This window comes from Lupinus angustifolius, chromosome LG14, assembly GCF_001865875.1.
Source record: "Lupinus angustifolius cultivar Tanjil chromosome LG14, LupAngTanjil_v1.0, whole genome shotgun sequence".
NCBI lineage: Eukaryota > Viridiplantae > Streptophyta > Magnoliopsida > Fabales > Fabaceae > Lupinus > Lupinus angustifolius.
Genome location: NC_032022.1, coordinates 13844602 through 13861483, shown reverse-complemented (window position 1 = coordinate 13861483; position 16882 = coordinate 13844602). Strand labels below are relative to the sequence as shown.

Here is a 16882-nt window from a genome sequence, read left to right as displayed (position 1 = left end):
TCGTGAACCCGACCCGTCATATGACCATCAATTCTAATCATCTTTATAGGTGTGTTTTTTCCATCAGAAGTGGAGAGAGGACGACACTATTGAGTTCCACTCTCTTACAAGTTACAAGGACAAAGGTGAAGAAGCTACTTCTCTTCTTTCTCTCTCTTCTTTTGTTCTGTTTTTTGACTTCATTTTTTCCGACACATTCACAAACATCTTTGTTTCTCTGCTCCTGCTATGCCCTCTGTTTAATTTTCTTTACTGCATGTCAAAATGGTTTGAGACCAAACTTTGTTTTCAATATTTATTACTTTAAAAAATATATTGCTCTTTGGTTCCGATGTTTATTGTTTGGTTTCTGACATACATAACAATTGAATAGTGCAAATTGTTAAGGTTAATGAATTCAGAAAACACACCAAGGAGAGTGTAGTGACTGAATATATTAAAAAAATGTTTTTTTTCATATGTATATATAGATATCTGAATTTTACGAGATTAGTGATGGTATAAAAGAGATTAGTGATGAATGCTATATTGTGTTTGTTTATGCTTGTTTTGTTGATTTCACAGGTAAAGAAGGAAGAGGAATTGGTTGCTTGGGTTCCATTTGAGAAGAAGATTGTTGTTTTGTTTGTGGGTTTAGTCCATTATTTGGTGGTGTGAAACAAAATTGGACCTTTGGGTTTTCTTGGCTGGTGATTGGAAACTATGAAAACTAGGGGTTCTCCTTCTAAGGGTGAGAGTGTGAAGAGTAATGTTAGTGAAGGAGGGGAAAAGCAAGTTACACCTGATTCCGTGGCCTTGGGAGATATGATATGGATCAGGCTTCGCCATGGCTCATGGTGGCCCGCTCAGGTTTGTGAATTTGCACAAGGTTTTAAATTGGGGTTGCAGTTACGGTTTCAGAGTTCACTTGACCATTATGTTGCTGATCATCGCGGGAAAATGCAGTTGAGATGTGGTTGAGAAGACTCTGAAACGTTAATGTTGCAGCCTCAATTGTGGTCGTGGACCCAAATTTAAAACCTTTATTCGGTTTTATACTTTTATATGATCCTCATGATTGGCTAGATTATCTGTTTAATGTTGACTAGATGATAATTAAATTGTCTTTGAAATGATTGGCTATGTTGTAGGTTGTTGATGCCAAGAGTGTTAATAAGAGCATGAAACCTAAAAAAAGATCAGCTGGGGATATCCTTGTTAGGCTATATGGAAGCTATAAATAGTCAGCACTTTTTCCCATTTATCTTCTCTTATGTTCTCTTCAATTTGCATATTAATTTGTAACGTGCTTTGTTTCCTTCTGCAGCTCGTATGTAGATCCTATTCGATGTAAATCCGAGTTTGAGACGGTAAGTTGGTATTTGGTAACCATGGTCACCATTTGATATATATGTACTTTCTGTATCTTTGTAAATCTAATGTCTTTGGCATGATTTCCACTGTGCTTACAATGATAAATATCCGATCTTTCAGATACTCAAGAATAATAATTACTCTTACAGAGATATACTTCAGCAATCTCTTGAAAAGGTAATCATATCTTCTTTACTTGGGCTGTAAATTTTGTGGTTATAATCATGGTCTTTCTGTCTCACTTCCTTTAACCAGTAAATTGTCTTTAACACTTTACTTTTAAGGATATAGGATCTTCCTAGCAAAAAATCATCCAGATCAAAGGGATCATCATCCGAGAGTAAAGGTTAGCCAATTTCCTTATAATTCTCATAGTTTTGCTCTGAAAAATAGAAATGGCATATTAATGTTGTTTTTGTTTCCAAATTCTGGGGGCAAAGTTGAGATATGACAACAAACCCATGATTTTATTTGAGGCACAAAGTGGAAATGAGTTTACATAAGTATACTTAATTTTTCATTTGTTTGCTTCTCGCCTTTTAGAGTTTCATCATCTTTTTGTTTTTTTAAACTAGATTAAGAATCTAAACAAATTGATTTTACTGTTTTACATATTTAGATGGTATTAACATTTGTGGTTCATCCACCTAGTGCTGAAGGATTTGTTATGTAAGTTTACTGTCCATTGTGGTTGAGTTCATGCTGAAAGAACACTCAACGTGTATCTGCTTTTCTTTCAAGTTATTGTTCATCCTTTTATTTTTTTATTTCCACTCTCTATTTTGTTCTTTTGTGTGAATCCCTGCTTCTATAGTTGGTCTTCAGAAAAAGTGAGAGTAACTCATGAGTTGACATTACACATTTGCTTATTTTTTTAGGCCTGCTTACAAAGTGCGTCTATCTTATTGTAGTCGTATTAAGATTTCGCCACGAACATTCAATTTAAAGTTAGTTTCTATGACATTTTGTAAATGGATTCATATTCTTGGTACTCAAGGTATGAGATGTAAGATATTACTAACTTCAAAGTGCAAATGGAATTCAGAAAATCTACTACCATTAGTTTGGTACATTTAATTCGTACATTTAATGGGGAGAAAGCAAATATTGACTATTCATGGCTTAAGCAACACTAAGGTTGTTGTGCTTCTTCCAATTGATTATGAAAAAACAGTGTATAGTTGAGTAAAATCATTTCCTTCATACCAAGCAATCGAAGAATCCAAATCAGCACTACGTTGATTACCTTTATTCCTATTGTCAGAAGAAAATTTACCTTTATTGGCTTCACTGCCGTCTGTTCTTTAATCTTCACATTTGTCTCTGTATGTTACCGTTTCGATGGGTTTTCACCATGTTTGCTGCTATTTGTATTGGGTTTATTCAATCTTATTCCTTCATGGTTTGTCGAGATTTTGGATCTGTTTGCCTATGTTCGGCTTGGTTTATTTGTAGCAAGCTAAGAACAGAGTAGCATATTAAGGATTTGGCTTTTCTAAAGCGAAGGATATCATCACAACCATTGATGGGAAAATCAAGATACCGGGTTCTAATAAATCCTTAGTTGTTGTTGTTGTTATGCGCATGCATGTATTTTATCATAATATCAATTGTTGATTTTTTCATTAATGATTGACATCCCTTGCTTTTCTGTCTAAAGTAAACTCTAACTTTTAGATGGTCAAATTTGAGTGTTATAAGATTGATATCCCTTGTAAAGATTTAAGATTACTCATCGAAAATCTACCTGTCAACAGCGGAACATGTATAACCTAATACTATTTCTCTTGATTACTCTTTCAACAGGAACACCGAGCAAGCGAAAATCTCACCCGAAAGACGGGGATGATCTGGATAGTGAAAGTCCTGTAAGTATATGGAATCTTTATACTCCATGTGTTGTTTAGTTTTTTTTGTCTTGTATATTAATCTTAGTATTTATACTTAGGAAACAACTGCATTAGTGAAGTCTCAGGAGTTGAGTACGCGGAGGGTAAGAGTGATGGCAAGCCTTGGTTTAATTGCTCCAACTGGTTCACCATTCCACAAAGATGGTCACAATTCTAATCAAAATTAGTGACTATGGGGATGAAATTATTTTGAGGTGTGAAGAAGAGCATGCTTAAATACATTCTCTTTTTGCATCACTTATTTCTTTAGTCCAATGGTTTTGCTCAGAAATGTTTAAGCTGTACTTTATAACATCTTATTTAAGTAAGCATCCACTAGTTAATCCTTTATTTACTATGTCAGTTATTCATGCATAAAATTGCTTGAGATGTCTAATGTTGATTTTGGTTAAATATTTCAAGAGCAAATGCTATCATCTGATGATTTTGGTTATTTATTGGTATGGAATATGCCCAATGCTGATAGTAAACATCATTTTTTGTAAGACTGCTAGGGTAGGGGTCAATGAATTTGATTCTTCCATCTTTTGGTGTGTTAAATAATAGATTAAGATCAATAAGACGTTGATCTAATGATATAAGACTCTATTAGATACCTAGAAAGACCAAAATGTCAGGAGTCCAATTTTTGGGAGCGATACTTGTTGGGAGGGGTAGCCACGAACCTCGAAAGATATTAGTTTTGTTGCCAAATGTGATGGATACCCTTAGTAGTACAAAAAATAATAGATTAAGCATAGGCATAATAAAAGCCCACATGATGGCCCAAGTAAAGGTACTCACCAGGTTGGGGACATGGTCCCAAGTAAAAATAGAGCATTGGATACACGCATAATGCTCATGTCATGTCTAAAAACATTCTTAGCTAAATGTAAATTACATTGCTTATGCTAAAGGGATTAAGTTAATAATATCAGCAATTTTGGCTACTAATTTCCTTGGATTAGATATATTCCAATGAGAACACCAACGTTTACTATCTATTGTGATGGAGACGGGTTCAATGATTTAGAGTGAAACCAACTTGATTAGCTAAAGTAATTGTTGATTTATAAACCTAGTTTGGATCAAATGGGTCATACTTTTTTCGTAATATCAAGGTTATCCCTCATCTTTTTTGAGTAAGAAACTAATGGGTTCAATGTTGCTCCCAGGAATTGAACCATCGACCTTGGAAATGTAATGAAGTTTTATATCACTAAACCATCTTGTTGATAAATTGGTCACACTTACAACTAAATAAGCATCACAATCATACAAACCCGGACTAACTCACCTTAATCAGCGACAATGGTTTGAATTTCCATAGTAACTAATAGAATGTTACCCATATGAACCAATAAGGAAGATTAAAAGGTCAAAACCAATGGCCTAAAACATTTGAATTTGTTGGAATTTTGCAAGAAAGAGGCATCCCCCATAACCCAAAACCAACCCATCAAAGGAGTCTTATCAAGTTGCTGGGGTCATGTCTACATCTCTATCTGTCTCATGTGTGATATTGGACCCACTTTGTTCCAACTAGCGGCGCCATTAGTCTTTACTTCGTTTCCAAGCTCACCCACCTCCCTTCTTTTTCTCCATCTCCTTTCCCATTCCAATCTCTTTCTCCCCATTCTTCTTAATAATCATTCATATTAACACACCCCATTCAAGGATAAAAAACAACACCATTTATATTAACACATCCCACAAATAAAAGGTTCATAAGTTACAAATAAGCTTAACCCCAATTAGTAAAAGTTTGTTTTTATGTATATCAAATATTAGTAGAAAAAACTATTGATTTAGACAAAACTAACAATGTCTACTACACCTAAAAGTATTAGTTTTTATGTTAAATGATATTAGTCTAATAATGTAAGACCAAGTAATCTCTAGAATGACTAAAAGATTAAAAGTTCAATTTCTGGAAACGATACTCAGTGGGAGAGATAATCACATACCAAAAATGATTAATTACTTATTTATATAGTAGAGATACATTTAATAGTATACAAAAATCAAAACTCTCTTATGAAGACAAGAGTTTTATATTATGCATTTCACTAATATCTATACTAATTTTGCTTCTCTACCAAGTGACACTATTTCCAACTCCTCTTCTCTCCCCCAATCCCCATTCACAATATAAATATGATAAATAGATGTAGATAGATTATGCTATAATAAGCAAATCCAAAAACACTTGAAACATCCCTACACACTTTTTCCTTCTCCCTTAGCCTTACCATCTTTGTCTTTGGTCTCTACCCTCTCTATTTCATTACAACAAACCTCAAAAAAACCAAACCCTACACCAATCAAAGACAAAAGATAGTGACTTTGAACTCATACAAAAATTGAGAGATAATTAATTATCAAGAAAATGAAAGGAGAATATGTAGAACAAAACCCAAAAACTGAAACACCAAACATGTTCTCAAAGCTTCACCAATCTCAACCCCAACATAACCAATTCCCTAACCACCCTTTCCAACCCTCCGTCGACGACGGCAACACCGCCTTCAAGCCCAACTCCTCCACCGGCGACGGCGCCACCATTGAGGTCGTGCGCCGCCCTAGGGGCCGGCCACCTGGTTCCAAAAACAAGCCCAGACCGCCGGTAATAATAACCCGTGACCCAGAACCAGCGATGAGTCCATACATTCTAGAAGTTTCTGGAGGAAACGATGTTGTTGAAGCCATAGCTAGGTTCAGTAGTCGCAAGAATATTGGATTATGTGTCTTAACTGGTTCTGGAACCGTCGCTAACGTCACGCTCCGTCAACCGTCAACTACTCCTGGAGCTACCGTTACTTTTCACGGCCGTTTGGATATCCTCTCTATTTCCGCTACCTTCATTCCACAGCATCAAGGTTCTTCGGATTCAATGGCGATGCCCAACGGTTTCTCTATCACGCTCGCCGGACCTCAGGGGCAGATCGTCGGAGGAATAGTCTCCGGCGCTTTGATCGCCGCCGGGACGGTGATGGTGATTGCAGCATCGTTCAACAACCCTTCGTATCACAGGCTGATGCCGGAGGAAGAGGGGAGGAATTCGGTGTCAGGGAGTGGGGAAGGACAGTCGCCGCCGGTGTCAGGTGGCGGAGATGGGCAGGGAGAGTCGTGTGGGATGTCTATGTACAGCTGTCATATGCCGTCTGATGTGATTTGGGCTCCAACCGCTAGACCACCACCACCACCACCACCTTATTGATAATTCACTTTGTTGTTTGATTCTATGTTATTTTTTGTTTCTTAACTTTTGTGTTTTTTTGTGAATCAAATTCTAGATAGATGCTGGTTCTTGTTTTTTTTCTTGTCTTGTTAGTTTGATTTAATTTGCTGCTTTAGTTGTAACTTTCTTGTAATATTGGTATTAGCTTGAATTCTAGATAGATTAGTGATTATCATTTAATTTTCTGCTTAGTAGTGTTAAAGTTTGATTTAAAATCAATTCACAATATGAGAAGTAGTCATATATTCATTTCTGACCGACCCAATGAGGTAGTAGTTAATTTGTTTTGCTTGCTAGTGAAGAAAACTCGAGATGCGCTTAGCTTGTTGCATGAAGAATTATATATTACTTTCTTTTTCATTTTTAATTTATTCATTTAAAGTGATGGTTATATTTGTTTGGTATTCACCAAGAATCATTGCATGCTATAATAATCAATGAGGACAATTATAAGAATTAATTCTAGATTAATGAATGAAGTGTATGTAGAAGATGTGTTTGGAATTCTTACACCTATGTGTGGCAGTGGATATAATGTTGGGCGCTAATAGATTAACAAACATAGATTTTGTTTCCTAATAAAGAAAAGATAGTTAATGTGAGCTTTATTCTGTAAGCAATATTCATCAATAACTGAACCCTATTAGTATACTTAAGGAAGTCTAGTTATATACCAACGACTGCTCTGGATAAAACAAAAGAGTGTGATGATAAAGATGGATTAATATATACACTTTTTTATACCTTTTGAGTTTTATATCTTCTACATTTTTGAAGGAGATAAAACTAACTATATGAAATGTAAAATATAATCAACTATAGAAATATAAAATTATAATTGACATGATGTTAGAGTCCATAATTAACTTTTCAACCTATAAATATATTCACTAATTTTCCCTATCAACCTATTCCACAAATGTCCTATATGGCACCTGAAAGTTCTAGGCGTCAACTTTCGAGAATGGACCATCATGTTCTCTTGTATTATAATCCTAGTTACATGTTTGGTCAAATATGACGACATTTAGTTACATTTTAATGCATATATCTAGCTATCTAGCTAGGTTAAACACTAGTTAGCATTAGATTTTTCAAAGTAGCTTTTGGTCGAGGTAAAAGGGGCCAAGCTTTGAAGTTTGTGACTGAGAATCTCTGAAGCACTGCACTGTAATGAGGGACCTGCCTGGTGTGGTTATTGGATGACGATAACTTTGGCTATAGTTTGATGACTCTGCAGAAGCTATGAATGATGGATCCCATCGAATTCATCATACATTTTTCTTTCTCCACAAGTCTTATTAGATATTAGTTAAGGTCCCGTTAAATCTCAGGATGTCTAAAATTATAAGCATTCGATTTTTGAAAGTAAAACTTTTTTTTGGAGAAATAATCATAAACTTTAAAATAGATTAATTCTTTATTCTATAGATAAGATGATATCATTTTTGTACCCAAAAAAAGTCTTATCGGCCTTGTTGGACTTGATAAAGTGACAATAAATAGCAGTATGAGAACGTGGCTAGGGTTATGCGTGTCAGTTTTTACTTTTCAGCACCACGCATCGGTCATCTTCTGCTATTTTTTGGCTTTGGCTTTAATGGGATACGGTTCTTGATGATAGCTCCTAGAACAACCTTCACTAGCTTCTTAACTTTATTTCTACATCTTCTTACCTTATAGCGTCTGATATATCTGTACTTTGTTTTTGTTTCTTTTGTTATCGGTCATTGGATTTTGCAATTTAATGGAAAGAGAAACTTTTTAAAAAGTTAGAGCATGAGATGACCTCCAATTTGAACACTTGCTCCTGAGTGCTACTGTGCTTCAACTTTATTGTGTCATCGTGGGATCTTATTCTTCATGGAACTACAAACTTCTGCTAAAATCCTTACATCACTTGCATATTAACTTATTAATTTGGTAAAAATATAGATAAGTGGGTTTTGAAGGAGTTAGGATTCTCTATGAGGTGAGCTGGACTAACGCTTCTCGTCAATTAGTATGACCCGATGATGACCAAACCTGAATATAGTCAGTCTCATCAGATCTAGGATTGGGTTCACATTTAAAAATTAGACCCGATCAATAATTATGATCGGAAGTGGACCAAACATGATTCATTCTGACCCCTCTTATGGTTACTCATTCATCATATTTGTATGTGCCTTTATTCAGATGTTTACAGAGTAATAATATTTTTTGGTCGAAAATATCATTGATTTTCTAATTTTTTGATCATATATAGATAATTAATAATATATTAATATATTATTTATATCATTTTATATCTCAAATTACATATTCATAATAATAACTAATATTGAAAGTATTTTATCTAAAATGAGTATACATTATAGTTAATCGCGTATAGGCCGGATTCAGGTTTAAAGACTTACCTGATTTATATTTAGGGTTGGGATAACTTCGGGTCTAGGTCCGAGTTCAAAAATGACTCGGCCACATTTGGGGCCTGATGATGGACAAGCCTTAACTCATGTTAACCGGACGAATGCTCACCCACACTCTTCGTTAATGGAGAGACAATAATCTCAAAAAACAAAGGAAAATGTAACTTTCAATGACTTACACCTTTGATTATGAAACTACACTTTTGTCATTAAAAATAAAGAGTAAATACATACTTATATCTCCTTTAATGGAAATGACGTTCGAATAAATGGCAAAACTACTAGGACTTTGGGTACCACTAAGTAAAATCCACATGATAGAGGTAAGGGGTGTTCGCGGTCCATTTGGATCGGTTTTTAAGCAAAAAATCATCCGATCCAAACGCGTAATTTGTATGCGGTCCGGTCCGGTCTGGTCCATTTATATTAAAATGTCCGATCCAATCCGGTCCAAATATTATATGCGTTTCGGTCCGGTTTGGATCGGTCTATTTTTTAAATATAAACATATAAATTCCTTCAATTTTAGCCTACAACACCAACAAGGTAGTAACCAGGACAATGAAGAAAAGTTTGATTCTTTTAATAGCAAGATTAGAAACATCAATATTCATATTGTTTCGACAGTTTATATGCGTTTTTGCTGTGTTTAGCTTACTGCTTAATGCTTATGTGATATATTTTAGTTAACTTAATAATATCGGTCTGGTCTGGATCCCAGACGTGAAACCGAAGACCGGACCGGACCGATCGGTCCTTAAAAAATAAATCCAATACAATCCAAATACATTCGGTTTTTGCAGTTTCGGTCTACTTTGGATCGGTTTGTGGTTTTTGTTTTGGACCGGCCTAAATTTGAACACCCACTAGTCACAAATGGGCACCCAAATTTTTTAGAAAGAGGTTCTTCAAACTAATCACAATGTATACGGATGGACACATATATAATGATTCCTCTTACTATCCATAATGTATGAAGTTACTTTATAATCTTGTTGAAATTGGATTTTTTATATTTGAATTGTTTAATTCGATCGTAAAATTATAATTTGGTGGTGCACAATGCACATTATATTGTTTTCTTATTTTTTTTTTCCTGCTAACAGGTACCTTTTAAACACATAGTACATACTTGTGAATACCAATTAAATTTGTGGCTAATTACCCGCAAAAAATCATAATTGACAATGAACCGAACCAACTCGGTATTCGTTTGAAATTTGATTGTTATTTAGCTCAAAAAACTTGGTTCATGAACCAAACGAGTCGAATTTGAGCTCGTTAAATAAATAAGCTGAACTTGAGTTGGATATAGTTCGACTCGTTGGGTTCATGAACTAACTCGATATATATATTTATTATATATATAAATAAGATTATATTTATATATATATATATATATATATAAATAATATTTCTTTAAAAAACTAATTATTTGAGTTAATGAACCAATTCAAACCGAGCTGAATAGTTCATGAACTTAACCGAACTAAACTCAAGCTAAGAAAATAATTTGTATCGAACTCGAGTCGAGTTTCGAGCTGAACCAATCCTTATCGAGCTAAACTGAACTGAACTTTGGTTCGACTCAGTTCGGCTCATTTCCAACCCTACCCATACCAATGTGACGACTAAAATTAAAATTTTACGTGAGTATAACGAGTAGCAAGTAGCTACCAGTCTCCGAAATTAGTTCCAAAACTAGGATAAGTTATCAATTTCATAGAAACCCTCGGTTATCTTTCATAAATCATAAAGATACTTGTATGTCAATTACTAAGATTCTTATATTACAAGCTTTATCCATAGCTAGCTTTATATGAACTAGTGTATGACACATAACAAGTTTCGCTTGTAGGAATTAAACTTTTGTCATTTTGTTCATCCTAAAGTTTTAATGGAGCCTTATACTATTAGGTCAACACCTTGTTGGTGAAATAGTATAGATATTAGATTACATATTATATTTAAACACTAAAAATAATATTAAGTGTGTACTTAAAATTATTAAAAAAAAATTAGAATTATTATCATATAATGTCAGTAATAAGACAAAGTGGCAAATTATTTGTATTAAATTTTGCCTTTCTATATGCTGAATATATGTATTCTATTTATAGAAGGGACGGATATGTGTACCACCTTACTTTGATTTGCCAAATATAAGGTTGGCTTTGATTGTTCGGAATCTTTGTACGTAACAGTCTTATAGATTCCATTTCTAGATCCCATTTAAGCAAAAGAAAAGCAAATACACCAAATTATTTATCAGAAAGAAAGCGATTTTGAAACAGTGAAGGAGAAATATTTTATAAAAAAAAACTTATAACAATGTACTAGTTTTAAAGTTGAAAAACTTGGATCATAATAAAATCACATAGTTATAAAACTTGAGTAACAATTAAGTCAATTAATAATCAAAGGACCATGGACCAAATCAAATATTTTTCAACCTTTTTGAGCTATGGTTCCCCTAAACCTAATAATTCATTTTCTAATTTTATGTTGACTTTGCTGCCTCTGTTTATAAAAATGAGTTGCAATAAGTGTAATAAAACTCGGCTTGAAGCAGCCGGTACTACCAGTTTAACTGTGAATCAAACATCTAATCGGTTCGAGCCTCTCGTCTAACTGATTTTGCATCAAATATGGTTGACTCAGTTAGTTTAAACATAAAACTAGTGACTTAAGTGATCGGACCGGTTGAACTGACCGAGTCAATCAAAAAATATTGTTTTTATAAAACAACGAAATTGATGTCGTTTTCAATAAAAAAAAACAAGTACTTTTAACTTATTTCTAATTATGTTTGTCATTTGTTAGTTTACATTATAACAAAATCTTCATTGTTTAATTAAATTTTAAACTGTATGTTTTTGTTGTAATTAAAACATAGTTCATATGTTGTTTGATGATATTATCAACTTACTTATGTCATTTTATAGTAATAAAATATTCTTTTTCTGTTATTTAATTAGACATGATAATGTTTTTAAAATTTGAGTATACGATTATTAAATATTGTCACGTAATATTATGAATTTTTTATAATTTTTAATGCAAACTGAGTTAACCGGTCCAACCATTAACCTACTGGTTGAAGCAGTGACTTATTGATCCAGTACCCTGATCGAGTCATTGACTGATCCGAGTTTAATAACATTGGTCGCAATGTCCACAAAAGAATTTGTTCATTAAAAATTTGATTATTAAAAATAACATCTGCATTTACCAATCACTTACGTTCATTGAGCAAATTCCATAATGTTGTCTGATTCAAAGGATTGAATCTCCAGAATAAAAAATAATGAGAAATCACTAAAGTTGTGTGAGGCTAAAAAAAATCAAATTCTAAAATGGTTAATACATTTTGAAAATTCAACAAGGTTTAGATAAGTTAAAACTTAAAACCAATAGCTATCTCTATTCACCGAAAAAAACCACCTGTGAAGAAATTAAATAGACCATATCGTCCTCCCTAATAAAAACATATGGTCCATGTTGAAATTAAATTTGAGCGGTTGAGTTTATTGCATGTATCAAATCGTGAAGGTGACAAAGCATGGTAGCTATAGTAATTAAAGGTCATGGGTCTTAGAAGATTACTTATATGCTTGCAACTAGACAAGGAATAGAAAGGTGGCAATAATTTCATCAAAAAAGAAAGGGGACAAGAAAAGAAAGAATAAATCTTCTATTTTTGAATATAGATAGTGATAGGTATCCAATATGGAATTGTTATGCTAGGTGATATGTAACAAAATCCAATTGGTTTTGTGTCCACATTACATTATCCACAATTGATGCATATTCATCTTATTCATTGCCTCCATCTGTGACTTTAGATGACCGTTGTTTATTTGTGTTTTTTCTTTGTTTTCTAATAGTGATCACTACTTGTCCTTGTTTGTTATATGCATGCATGTTGCTCCATGATGCAATAAAACAAAAGGAGTCAGTTAATTTTTTTTAGTAAGACCAAACGTATTTTTTAATACTTTTGATAATGAACTAATCATTTTTGGGTGTAATTGCCCCTCATAATAAATGTTGTTTTTAGAAATCAAACGCTTGATATTTGAATCTATCTTAGAGATTTAGCAGAACCTTACACAACTAGATTAACATCTTGTTGGTAAAAGTGTCAGCTAATATGAAATGCATAATCAGATACACGATGTGCATGGTTCGGATAAATGCTTGACCAAAACTAACATTAGGTTAAAGGGTTTTTATAATGTATGTGAATAAGATGTTATAGAAAAGTCTAAACAAATCTCAAAAACGCAATAGAAAATTCCTTAATTAATCTAGGACCGTGTAACCAAATTAAGTGTGAGACGTGCATCTGAATTTTTACCACTGAATTTTTACCACTATATATATATAAGGAAAAAGAGCAGGAAAAAAGACATATGGTGAATTCCATATTTTTTATCCATAAAAAAGTTGATTTTATTAAGGTACAATGTGTATAAGAAATTACAAGAGGGTTCTATATAGATGAGCAGAAATGCAGCTATAAAGAGGACTATGTACAATAAGATGTTATATTTGACATGAATTATCATCTCATTTAATGTAAGATATTACATATTTAACACTTTTTTCTCTTTGCAGCCAAGATTTGACCTTTACATTTATGCCATTTGTCATCTTTCTTCGCAAGACAAATAGACAAAATTGTTGAAAGCCAAATAATACTACAACATTTTTCCATGAAAATGAAAAACTATATTTTGAAATGTATCACCCACAAAGGAAAACAAATATTTTTGTGTGAAAAGTGAAAACCAATATTAAGAATTGTTTCTAAGCTAGAAAGGAATGTTACTTACACAGTTTTAATTATAATTTAAAAAAAATGATATTTTACTACCATATTAATATCATATTGCAACCAATAATATTGTTAAAATAGTTGAGCTTTTGTTAGTCGGTTAGTTAATTTGGTTAGCGTAGTTAGTGTTTTCTTCCCTTTATATTGATGATTCAATGTAACTTTGAAATTCAATTCAATAACATTTTTCTCATTCTTTCTTGTTCATCGAGAATCTCTTATTCATGCGTACTACCATTTTAATAAATATTGTGAGTATTCGTTAAGTAAGGCTCAACACTTCCCAATCTTAAATGTAAATTGAATTATTTTTAAATTCAAACTCATCTATAAATTTAAAAGCTAATTCAATCATAAATATCAATCATCTTTACTTTTAAATCTGAATCGATCTAATATGATTAAATATAATGCATTTCTCAGATAGAGTATTATATATATATATTGTTAATCATTTATATTTATATATGCATAAAAGTATTTTGAGAAATGAGATTAGTTATATATGAAATGATTCAGATATTGTGACTATAAACTATTTGTATAAAATTGTTCTATATAATTAATAAAAATAACTTTAAAAAACAAAAAATATGAAATTATATCAATAAATAGTTTCTAGTACCAAAATTAATTTTCTATTTTGAGCTGATAAAAAAAATGTCATTAGAAAAGTGATTAATGACTATGAGACGACTTAAATTTTTAAACACATATTCAACTTCAAATCCAATAATAAAAGTTAACAATATTTAGATTAAATTATGACGGGATAAAACGTATTAGCGGATAAGATACTTAGTACTTATTATTACTCACCCTAATAAGCAGTTCAAGTTCATTGAATCGAAATACATTCGTATGTAGCATAAATAGAGTGGGGCCACTGCGCTGAGGGACACCTTTTCTCCCTACTATTGGATATATCTGAATATAAATTATCTATATCAAAATTACTATATCTCAAACTAATTATATACTACTAAATATATAGTATTAAATTTAAAATTAAGTTATTTCTTATTTAATAAAATGTGACATATTCTTATTAGTGGTATTGAGTTGGGTATAAGAGAATGGTATAGAAGATTTAAATTCGGATAAATCATGCTCCTTGACCACTGTTTTCTAAAGGTAGGGTTGGAGTTAGAACAAACCTATATACTAAGAAGATGTGAAAATATGAACAAAGGCTAATTTAGCGATTTAGTAAAATAATTTAAGTAAAAGTTATCAAAATATATTTAAAAGTAATTTAGCAATTAAAAAAAGATTTTTAAATATTATGAGTTTGTCATATTTTAATACTCTTTTTTTAATTGCTAAGTTACTTTTAAATATATTTTTGACAACTTTTACTTAAATTTTGTTACTAAATCGCAATCAACAATCGAGTGAGTAATTTATTAAGACCCAAAAGTGAATGCTTTTTATTGGAAATCCTAATAGATGTGGTTAAGAATCTAATAATAAAAATAATAACCAATGCAAACCAAACTTTTAATGGTTTCAATATGAACTCCATTTACCGTAAGCCCGTAACAAGAAACAACTTTCTGCCGAAAAGATAACTAGTCAACTCTAACATTGAAAGAGTAAGGCAAATATTAGTATATTAGTATTTGATGCGGGTAAAATTCGAACATCTTATAATTCTCTTTTTAATTTTTTAAATTTATTATAGATGATACTCAAACACATAATTTCTTTTATTTTATTCATTAAATTCTTTATCTTAACTATTAGATCACTGTTAAAATTAGGAGAGTTTTTTGTAATTCAGTTTTCTGTTTTTTTTTATACTTTCCATTTATAGTTGATAGTTAGTTGGTAGTTGCTATATAAGGAAAGTTAGTTGATGCATTGTGTAATTCAATTTACATTGATCAATAACAAATCTCTTCTTGCATTATCTTTACTCTTCAATCACTATCTCTTCTCTACCTTTCATTCATTTCTGTTTTCATTCCTTTCTTCTTCTGCAACACGTTTTGGTTGCTGTAACAGTGGTATCTAGAGCCATAATTCCTTGATCTTGGAACTGTGGTAAGAAGGAAGAAGGAAGCTCACAAATGGCAAGCAATAGCGGATTTACAATGGTTCTACCAACTCTAAATGGAAAGAACTATGAAAGATGGCAAGTGCAGATGAAGGTTCTTTTTGGATATCAAGAAGTTCTTGATGTTGTGCAAGATGGATTCCAAGCAGTGGAAGATGAAGCTACTGAAGTGCAGAGATCCCTTCACAGAGAGTGCATGAAGAGAGATTGCAAAGCTCTGGCAATGATTCATCAGTGTGTAGATGATTCGAATTTTGAGAAGATTGCACAGTCTAGCACATCAAAAGAAGCTTGGGACATTCTTGGAAGATGCTATGCTGGAGCAGAGAAGGTAAAGAAGGTGAAATTGCAGACATTGAGGAGAGAATATGAACTTCTGCAAATGAAGGATGAGGACACCATTGCTGATTACTTCACAAAAATCAGATCCCTTACTAATCTAATGAAGGGATGTGGTGAAATCATGAAGGATCAATTGATTGTTGAGAAGGTGTTGAGAACCTTGAATCCGAAATTTGACCACATTGTTGTGGCAATTGAGGAGTCCAAGAATCTTGAGGACATCAAGATTGAGGAATTGCAGAGCTCATTGGAAGCACATGAGCAAAGAATCAAGGAGAGAAGTCTAGACAGAGATCCAGAAGAAGAAGATTCAGTGTTTCAGATGCAAGATCTTTGGCCACTATGCTTCTGAGTGCAGAAACAAATTTTTAAGTGGAGGAGGTGATGTTGAGGCTAAAATAGCCCAAGAAAATGAGTCTGATGAAGATCAAGTCCTCCTCATGGTAACAACAGAAAAGGACATCACCAAGGATGATTGTTGGTATCTAGACACAGGGTGCTCCAACCACATGACAGGCCACAAGGAATGGTTTGTATCTCTGGATGAAACATCAAAAAGCAAAGTTAAGTTTGCAGATCACAGCTGCATTGAAGCTGAAGGAATAGGTGATATTTCAATTCAGAGAAGGGATGGAAATCACTCCTGCATTCAGAATGTACTATATGTTCCCAAGATGAGAAGCAACTTGCTGAGTCTTGGACAGCTTCTTGAAAAGGGATACACTATGCTCATGGAAGATAGAAAGT

General features: G+C 32.8%; 3 protein-coding genes across 3 annotated transcripts; all 3 read left to right on the top strand.

The window, feature by feature from the left end:
* On the top strand, window positions 113–3643 carry LOC109326200 (DNA (cytosine-5)-methyltransferase 3B-like). The gene is made up of 7 exons (XM_019558893.1): window positions 113–849; window positions 1131–1222; window positions 1307–1349; window positions 1474–1530; window positions 1645–1699; window positions 3160–3221; window positions 3302–3643. The coding sequence occupies exons 1-7, from the start codon at window positions 703–705 to the stop codon at window positions 3428–3430; spliced, it is 585 nt and encodes a 194-aa protein (XP_019414438.1). The 5' UTR covers window positions 113–702; the 3' UTR covers window positions 3431–3643.
* Window positions 5366–6558, top strand: LOC109326145 (AT-hook motif nuclear-localized protein 17-like). The gene has a single exon (XM_019558822.1). It carries the CDS (start codon window positions 5632–5634, stop codon window positions 6460–6462), a length of 831 nt encoding a protein of 276 aa, XP_019414367.1. The 5' UTR covers window positions 5366–5631; the 3' UTR covers window positions 6463–6558.
* LOC109326409 lies at window positions 15807–16487 on the top strand. Its single transcript, XM_019559093.1, has one exon. It carries the CDS (start codon window positions 15807–15809, stop codon window positions 16485–16487), a length of 681 nt encoding a protein of 226 aa, XP_019414638.1.